The 9450-nt window shown below is 38.6% G+C and overlaps 4 protein-coding genes across 4 annotated transcripts; 2 read left to right on the top strand and 2 right to left on the bottom strand.

Annotated features, from left to right (window-relative positions):
- Positions 1–461: 461 nt before the first annotated feature.
- On the bottom strand, positions 462–1492 carry EV154DRAFT_486080 (uncharacterized protein; the record flags this gene model as incomplete). The annotated part of the gene is made up of 3 exons (XM_051598810.1): positions 462–526; positions 814–1016; positions 1098–1492. The coding sequence occupies 3 exons, from the start codon at positions 1490–1492 to the stop codon at positions 462–464; spliced, it is 663 nt and encodes a 220-aa protein (XP_051452848.1).
- A 1841-nt stretch (positions 1493–3333) lies between these two features.
- On the top strand, positions 3334–5153 carry EV154DRAFT_568735 (uncharacterized protein; the record flags this gene model as incomplete). Its single annotated transcript, XM_051606091.1, has 5 exons — positions 3334–3349; positions 3423–3485; positions 3547–4514; positions 4572–4670; positions 4725–5153. 5 exons carry the CDS (start codon positions 3334–3336, stop codon positions 5151–5153), a joined length of 1575 nt encoding a protein of 524 aa, XP_051452847.1.
- Positions 5154–5470: 317 nt separating this feature from the next.
- EV154DRAFT_486078 (uncharacterized protein) lies at positions 5471–6677 on the bottom strand (the record flags this gene model as incomplete). Its single annotated transcript, XM_051598809.1, has 5 exons — positions 5471–5743; positions 5816–6039; positions 6103–6335; positions 6404–6513; positions 6585–6677. 5 exons carry the CDS (start codon positions 6675–6677, stop codon positions 5471–5473), a joined length of 933 nt encoding a protein of 310 aa, XP_051452846.1.
- Positions 6678–8161: 1484 nt separating this feature from the next.
- Positions 8162–9450, top strand: EV154DRAFT_524667 (uncharacterized protein). Its single transcript, XM_051603205.1, has 2 exons — positions 8162–8372; positions 8428–9450. Exons 1-2 carry the CDS (start codon positions 8356–8358, stop codon positions 8966–8968), a joined length of 558 nt encoding a protein of 185 aa, XP_051452845.1. The 5' UTR covers positions 8162–8355; the 3' UTR covers positions 8969–9450.

Below are 9450 nucleotides of genomic sequence, written 5' to 3'. Positions count from 1 at the left end.
TGTGACGAGTAAAATATTATAATACCATAAAAGTATAGTACAATCCCATAGGCGGAATATTCGGTTACTGAATATTGCACGCACTAAACTTTCTCTTTGGCATTTACGTAATGTCACCTGCGGAGATGAATTTAGATCCTCACGTACTTTTGTCTTTACTTTGTAAGGCAGGAATTACTTCATAACATATTTATTTAAACAGACATTACGTATAACATCATATCATATTCCTCTAACGCGTCACATATATTATCCGAAAGCCATCTAATCATTTAGTATAAATACCTGTAGTTTTTGCTAGTAGAATTCCCTAATCTAAATTTTCTCAAAATAAAAGATATACAAAGTTCTAACAGTATTTTCTTTTGTTACCGTAATTTACATTTTATCTCCATCCCAAACAGTCTGTTTATTTGGGTCGTAACTGATGCATCGCTGAAATGATTCCATGTATTTTTAAATCAGCAGTTCCAACGAGCTGCTTTACAGCTTAAACAGCCAGCTATCCGTAGTAATGTGTAGTGGGCTGTAGGTTTATGAAAAGAGAAAGAAAAGATTTTTATTAAGACTTTATTAAATACTCACCTGAGTATCATTCAAAAAAAAGGAATGTTTCTTCTTTATTATTTATAAAAGAAAAAGAGATTGTTTATTATAAAAAAAACTATTCCAGACAACCTGAAAGAATAAGGGCAAAGAGCAGCTTGCCTTTCACTACAACAAATTTACCATCAGCTCCAATCTATGGGATGATACGAAAAGTATCGAAAATGGCCCGCTGGAGTAATTGATGAAATTCAGTAGCCTCCTTACCTCGGCCATCCATCATCACGTTGGCCCTATAATACACATATGCCCGCCAGATACCAACCTTTTTGAATGGATTTTGGACTCTGCCATCCACTATGGCATGAGCCAATGCCAAACGTTGGTCGTCAGGAACAGGAAAGACCAAGCAAAAGTACTGGAAGCCGGTATCAACCTGAACATTTTGGATCTTTACCCGAACCTGACCGCTGTCATCTCTTTCAGCCAATTTCAAAATGGAAAAGGCGTCTTCGAAATCAGACATTTCCACCAGATCCACGGGGACGTACTAGCTGCTGGACTGCAACATGGACCAAAGGTCAGATACGTAATAACGTAAAACAAGGGTGGGTGCTTGTTCGTTCAAAGGAAAAGCAGCGCGAAAACCATCCAAACGAGCCACCATGCCCTGATTGAGGCTTCGATACAAAGCCTTTCCAAAAACAATATCGACAGGTGGTGTTCTCATGGTTGGCCTTTGTCTTTTGGCAGCTGGTGACTCTGGCATAGGCATAGTTCTTTTCATAGAATGCTCTTCGCATATATCCATAGCGTCATCATCATCAGAAAGGACAGACATCGTGGTGGCATGAGGCATAGGTGGCATAGGTAAAATTGTTGGCATAGGTGATGTTGTTGGCATAGGTATGTTGGTGGGCGTATTGGACATGGCGGTGGAGGGCATGTTGTCAACCTTGAATTCAGGCTTTTCAAAGATGACCTTCTTGCTCGTGGTTGACTAGACCTTTTTGGTTGATGATCCGGCATGAGCGCTCTTGCTGGAAGAAGAGTTGGTAGAAATAGCTACGGGGAAAAAAAAGAGGAATGAAATTAGGATACATATTTCATTCTTTCCAATTAAAACAAAATGGTCTTACCACTGTTGAATGGCATTTTAGTGAATTGAATTTTTTTTAAAAGGAAATAGGATTTATTAAAGGATAATAATAAAGAACGGAATAAAGGTAATCCAATTACATTGCTTTTATACCGATTGTAAAACAATGAATCACATTAGTTTTCAATATAGGCATTTTGCATGATTTATCTTTACTATACGTTCAGGAGAAAGTATAAACAATTTCTTTCCTCCAATCATCAAGTGCACAGCGTCGATCTTGGTGTGCATTTTTTTTTGTTACACATCGAGTGCCTTTTTTTAAATATATCAGGGGAACTGGATTTTTTTTGGTGGTAACCCCACCCTATTATTATCTTTTTTTTTTCCTTGTTCAAAGACACCTTCACATTGACATTGTATAAACAAATGAAAAGTAGAATCAAGTAAACAACCGTCATAAAGTAGTGGCACTCTTGCAAAAGACTCGTTAGTCATGACACACCCATTCTCCAAGAACAACACTGAAACAAGTCATGAACACTAGTAAAAAAAAAAAGGGAAATGAAAGCAACTTGTGAAGAGTGACACCTCCCCAACTCTATTACCATTACCAACCCCAAATCCAACAGTCAAAGTGTCTCCCACATGTATTTTGCAATTGCGTAAGGAGTAATTTAAAGACGTGCACAGCAGGGTTGGGGAAGCGGTCTTTTGCTATATTCGGGTCTTTGCCGAGAATTTCTTCATTTGAGGATTTGCACAGACAATCAACTTTTAAAGTGGGAGTATCCCTGATTGTACACAATATCACGTATGTAGTATCTCGCCCCCCCCTTCCAAACCTCTTTTTTTTCCTGTATAATTATTTCTGTAGTCATACGACATCATTTTAATAGTCAATGTATATTTGGTATTTGACAAAAATAATACACTTGCGAAATACACAGATACAACTATATTTTTATTAGAGGTAAAAATAGACTAAAAAGAATGTTGCTGCTATAAAATATTGAATCATTTTTATATTGCACAACTCTCCGGAGTTTTAATGATGAGTCAACCTTTCTGGTTTTGGAATAGATCTATACTTTGTTTTACGCCTTGGGTTAAATGAATACTACTTTTTAGAATTGTTTCCAGTTAACGTTGTCCCATATCAGTGGATTGGGAGCATGAGTATTCTAATAGATCTTTAGTATTAGGAGACACTTATTTATGAGATCATGCAACGGTTACTGTAAAAGATGCATACTTGTTTGTCAAGTGTAATTGGCAATAGAACATAATAGGTGATCATTTATTCGTTGTTTGTAATGAATAACATACGATCCCAAATATAGAATTATGTAGCCGTAGTAAAAATCGTTATGGACGATTCATGCATTTTACCTAGTACTGATAAAAAAGGAAATTTATTTTGTTATTAATTTAATTCATGCTTTGACTCATTGTCAAGTAAATTGCCCCACAACAGGACAAAATCTTGACTCATTGTTAAATGTTTTGACTTGATAAAACTCGTTTGCAATGATATAAGTACTCACACGGTCCATTCTGTCCTATTCATCTTTCAACTTGATAGTTATTTCCCTTTTCTTTAAAAAAAACCAACAAAAACCAACAAAAACCAACAACAATCAACAACAACCAACAACAATCAACAACAACCAACTAAAACCATAATCATGTCTACTTACGATAGTAAGATAGTGTATTATACATTCAACACAAAAAAAAAAAAAAACTAACGTTAAATCTTCTTTGAAAAAATTAGTTTCTCTCCAATCTCAATTCCCTGATATCATCATTCCCCGAAATATGGTAAGAACCATCCTTGGTAAGTAAAAAAATATAAAGACATTGAATGATTTTATCATGTTGACACAATCATTGAATAGCAAATATCGGGCAATTTCGTCAATCAACTGACGAGCAGGTGGTTCGTAACAACCTTGCGTTGTTGGAAGAGAATTTTGAAGACACTGATGCCGTATGTTACCGAACGTTTTACGCTGGTGTGTTTGCTGGCTCTGCCATCCAGGCATTCCTCCAAACAAGTCGTACCAGGGGTTCAGAGGAGCCAACATCTCCAGGTGGTAATGGAGGAGTCACCATTCGTGACGTGATGATTTTGTTGGAACGAGGTTTACCACCTCACTGGGAGGTTACTTGGTCTGTTCCGCACAACCATGAGGTGTATTACAATTGCTCCACCAACGTAACCACTTGGACAAGACCTCTCACCGCTGAAGCTGTTGATTATAATTCTCTTCATACTCAACAACAACCCACTTCTTCAGCTACACCAGCACCACCACCTCCTCCTCCTACCACTACCACCACTGCCCCATCAACTCCACCTCTTACCACCACCGCCGCCCCACCATCTCCCGTAGCACCAGATGAACCTGAACTCAAACAACAATCACCTGAAGCCGATGACGAAGCTGATTCACAATCACTTTCTGACACGGCTGTGGAGGATGATATATATGAGCTGGAATCATCGTCAAATGAAAGACAAACAACACCTACTGCTCAACCAAGAGCCTCTCCTGCTATTCCCACTTCTCGTACACCTACTCCCAGTGCTACGAGTATTCCTCGACCCACCTTTGCTCCTGGCTCTGCTACTTCTCGTCGACTATCAAGATCTTCCACTCCCGCTCCACCCACCACACCTACACCTACACCTGCTCCTACTGCCACTGCTACTCCTCCTCCACCTACTCGTCCTGCTCCTCCTACTCGTCCTGCTCCTCCTACTCGTCCTGCTCCACCTACTCGTCCTACTCCACCTACTCGTCCTGCTCCCCCTACTCGTCCTGCTTCTCCTACTCCCACTCCTCGTCGTCAAACTCGTCCTGTTCCAGCTCGTCCTGTTCGACCCACTCTTCCTGAAATTCCAGCTGGTCTGCGATAGGAACCTGAATATTACCAAAACATGACGAACGAGCTTGTGGAATGTGTTGACATGTTCTTCAATGCTGAAGCTCTGGACGAGGATCTGGCAACACGAGTGGTGGAGTATTATGTCAGAGACATTTGGGCAGTACTAAAAACGTCTAAAAACTAGATGGAGGTGTATCGTGTAGTTTTGCGTGATTTCGAAAACACGTCAAGCATCTTCAACAAGGCTACCATAAACAGTGCAAATCAACCAAGAGTGACCCTCCGCCGTTCGACCGTGGACACATGTCGTAATTACTTTCGTTTCGTGTTCCCGGTACCCACGTTACGTATTGTTGACGTTGCCGATACGTATGTGGATGGGGTTGCTTTTGGAACCATACGTAATGTCCTTATTCGACATGCCTACATTTCTTTTATGGCAAACATGTTTATGGTAGGGAGAGAGGCAGAGGCTAAAGCATTCCATGATGTTCTAGAAAGAAGGTTCTTTGCAACCTTGCGAATTATGCCGTCCGTTGCTGAAGATAGCAAATTCAAAATTGATAACAGCAAACTCATCTTTTGTCTCATACCAAGATCCATCAGACAATAACTCTCTCTTTTCGCTTCTCTCCTTCTCTCTCCTTCTGTCCTTTTCTCTTTTTGCTTTTCTCTCTTTTTCCTTTTCTCTCTTTTTGCTTTTCTCTCTTTTTGCTTTTATTTCTCTTCTTTTTTTTTCTATATATAAAAATAAATATCTACATCTGTTTCGTTCATCAATGTTCTTTTCTTTAACAAGATTGCCAAGTTTACAAAGAAAAGTAATCCTGTCATTATAAACAATATCTTATAGTTTTGATAAAGCGATTCAAGTCGAGGGTGAAATATAAAGGTGGAGTTAAATGTTACAAGTATAGTTTCATATTTTTATTAATTTACAGCAGTAAAATTATTCAACAGTTGACGACGGATATAAATCAACAGTTTAATAACTCCACGTATCTTTCGTGAGTCCACTTTTTGCACCTTAGTATCATTATACTCCCACCATTGACTGTTTGTATGGTCACGAATATATGAAATATAATGTCCCTCGGAGACAAACATCACAACTGCATGCAAATGATATAAATGTTGTTCAACTACACCACCAGGAGTAGGTGGAATGTTCATTCTCTGTCTGGGTGTGCCACTATATCGGTACTAAACAAAACACACAAAAAAATTAGAGGGTCAATTTAGACAGGCAGAATAATAATAGCAACATGCACTTACAGTGGGCGTGAAACAAACAATGGGTCCCATCTTCGTCATATCATGCCCAGTGAAAAAAGTGACTGGAAAGTTATTACCAACTACATCATCCACAATGACGTTTACATCCTCATATTCAACAGGAATAACCTCGTTTGCAATGTAGGACGACTTGAAAGGCACCAAAGTCTGATCATCTTCTACCACTGCTACTTGGATTGAATCTAGAATGAATCTGAAAAATTCTGACAGAATATCCAACAAACAATGAGTTCATCTTTTTTAAACTTTGTCATATACGTACTAACCAGCAGCATCATCGTTTTGGATATTGTCAACATCCATGATTTGATTAAGGGGAGGAGGAGGAGTCGTAGGAATGGGTGTTTCGGTACCAGGATGGCTGTTTCCCATCACAGACTGTGCTCGCGCGAAAAAATCATTTAGGCCAGACCTGTTATTCTGTTTAGCAGCCAACATTCGGGGAGGGGTAAACACTCGCCGACGACTGTTCATACCAGCAAAGACTACAGCAAGATCTCTCACCACTAGTCATATCATTTATTGAGTCATTGTTCTGTTCTCCTTTTTTTTTCATTGATGTGTTACTTGCCAACCTTGCCTTTCAACATTTCCTTCATTGGCACAGGAATATCGTTCAATCTTTTCACAACTGTGCTATTATCAGGTTCCAAAACCAGGGTATTGTTTAAGATGGCCTTTCGTAATCGTATAATAGAAAACAAACACTACACTATTAGCCTATTGTTGGATAAATCAACATGCTTACCTGAAGTGGTGCATTCATAAAGCAGGTGTTACCAGTATTCGTCAAACCAATAGTGCTAAAGTAATCGAGAGGTGAGCGGGAAGAATTTAACATTTTTTAATATGGAAAAGAGATGGCGTGTTTTATAAAGGATTAAAAAAAAAAGTGCCTTTGTCTTTACTAAAGTCAACAATAACGAACGCAATATTCTTTATAAACATTGATTTATTAATAGAAAAACCCATACACTTGTTTCGACTATCATCATCCAATAATCATTCGTTTTGTAGTTACACTTTTATCCCATTTATCCATGACTTTTTTGTTCATTACCTGTTCCCTTCCTACGGTATCCACATAAATACAGGTACACTCTATTCCTCCCTAACTCTGGTTTTTATCTATCCATCGTCTACTCGTTTTTCTCTCGTCCATACTTGTTATTCCATCATCATCCTCCGCTTTCCAGTCCTGTCGACTCATGCTGACTCGTTAGCTACATTTACAGTTGGCACCGCAAATTTTTTTTCCGGTCCAAGTATAATTTGGACCGCGAAAAAATTAGACCAGAGGTCGAGGTACATAATTTTGTACCTGAACCAGCGGTCGCGGTAATTATTTTGTACCTCGACCAGCGGTCGCGGTAATTAATTTGTACCTGAACTAGCGGTCGCGGTCCATGTACGCATGAAAACCGACCGCTACTTCCAGTTTCTAACGAATGAAAACATCATAACCTTATTATTTAACGAGATGGTATTGGAGGATATTCTTTGAATGTATATTAAACTAGGGCTATTGACCCTTGCAATATTAAATGGGTTTTACAAAAAATAACATTGGAAATAATAGAATATGAGGGGCAAAAATAATGTTTATATTGGTTTTTATTTTACAACGAAATAATTTATGAATGGTTTATACACGTATAAAAACTACGAAACGCCTTTTTAAATGTATACTGTGTAGTGTAAGGATGACAACAAACAGATACCATGCATAATATAGTGTTGGTTGTCCTGGTTGCATACGGAGACTACCAGATGCAGAAGTGATAACAAGCTAGATATATGACTTACCTTTGATAAAGCTAGATTGAACTAAGAAAGATACAGTTAGAAAATATAAGCAAGGCTTTCAATTTTTTTAATACTCACATTGTAGTTGACAATCACATGAAGTACCCTTTGCTGAGCTGTAAACAACTATAAAATAGAGTTAAACTATATAAACACGGTTTTCAGTATTTTAAAAAAGGCTTACTCGCTTTAGATGACAATCATGTATTTAGAGTGGACAGCAACCATGTACGCGAAAGAATGCAGTGGTAAGTTAAGCCATAAAAGCCAGTACGATATATAACAATATATCTAATAGCTTTTCAGTTAGTTATATGAGGATGTGATGTTTTGAGGTACTTACTATAATTTTTGAAAAAAAAAAAAATTTTAGAAAAAGAAAGAAAAGAAAAAAAAAAAAAAAAAAAGATTATTAACAAAAAAAAATTAAAACCCAATGCGGATTAGGGCTTAGTTTTGCTACGAGAGCGTCCTTCTATTATCAACTCACCCCTTGCCCGTTTGGTTGCTGCCTTTTTTGCGGCCCTTTTTTCAGCTCTTTGGTCAATCTTTGAAGACGAAGTAGATGGCTCAGGGGGTGGAGGTGAAGAAGCAGGTGACAAGCAGACAGATGCAGACAGGCGAGGAGATGGAGAGGGAGAGGGGTGGGGAGATTGGACAGAATCCGTACCAGGCACAGAGAAACTCTCCATCAGCTTCACCACATACCCTACATGATCCGAAGAATGGGGTAAGCTACTAATTACTTAATCCTTATTCGATCATATACTAACCAACTTCTATAGTCCATTGCGGTGTTATTCTGCTAAGTCCCTTGAACGGTCGATTGGTACATACAAAAAACGTATCCGGTCTTCTCTTCATCCTGGTATTAATGCTGGCAACATTATGGAAACCAAGGAAATATTTAAATTCTTCAATGCATCCGGTATTTTTGACTTCTCTGCGTTAACGGTATTCCCTGACAGCAACGAGAAGAACTTCGAGCAGCATCCTCAAGATGCCACCTATCCTCAACTCTGGTCCCCTTTTGATGATTCTTTTACTAAGGTTGGTGTGCTCTTGCAGGGTTCTTCGGATGTCCTCATTTGTGGTCTGTATCGCACAGTCCCTTGGTGTCGTGCGTTGATGGGTTGTATGACAAGGCTGACTGGCATGAGGCAACGAGTTGTATTGCCGTTTCATCAACAACAACACCTTCGAATTTCGACAAGGTTATTCCATGAAAATCAAGTCTACATTTCGGAGTTGTACAAGAAGAAGAATAGGTCATGCTCTCGTGGTGGTGAATTCGTCATGTTCGAAGCGATACATAAGAACAATTAAGTATATGTTTTTGCTATCGCCGTATTGCATTTATTGACACTCTTCAAATTTAGTCTATTCGTGCCAGTTAAAAACTGGTTCGTTTGTAAGATTCTGTTCTTTTTCCGTTTCCAATTCTCCGCCAATGAACCAGGGTCCCATTATGTGTATGGTGAATTGGCAAAAACACATGGCGTGTCTCCTATCTCAAAGTCTATCCCACGGATTCAGCTCTTTGGTGATAGCGAGCAAAAATTCGTTGTATTTGACACCAGGGATATTGTATCTTCTGTTGGATTGCTAAATTCCTCAGACAATTCAGCATACAAGTATGTCGTCAAAACTGGTGATGCGTTTGCGAAAGACATGTCAAGTTCTGCCGGAAAGATTGGGACTCTGGAGTAAAGAGCTATTTTTTTTTTCTTTTTTTTTTTTTGAATGTAGTAAAGGCTTTTCAACATCCGAAAAAAAAATTATCGCTTCATTGTGTCACACAAAATAAC

Source organism: Mucor mucedo (genome assembly GCF_025094135.1).
Source record: "Mucor mucedo strain NRRL 3635 chromosome Unknown EV154scaffold_132, whole genome shotgun sequence".
In the NCBI taxonomy this organism is placed as follows: domain Eukaryota; kingdom Fungi; phylum Mucoromycota; class Mucoromycetes; order Mucorales; family Mucoraceae; genus Mucor; species Mucor mucedo.
Note: the sequence above shows the minus strand (reverse complement) of the source record. Positions and strands in the feature narration are given on the sequence as shown.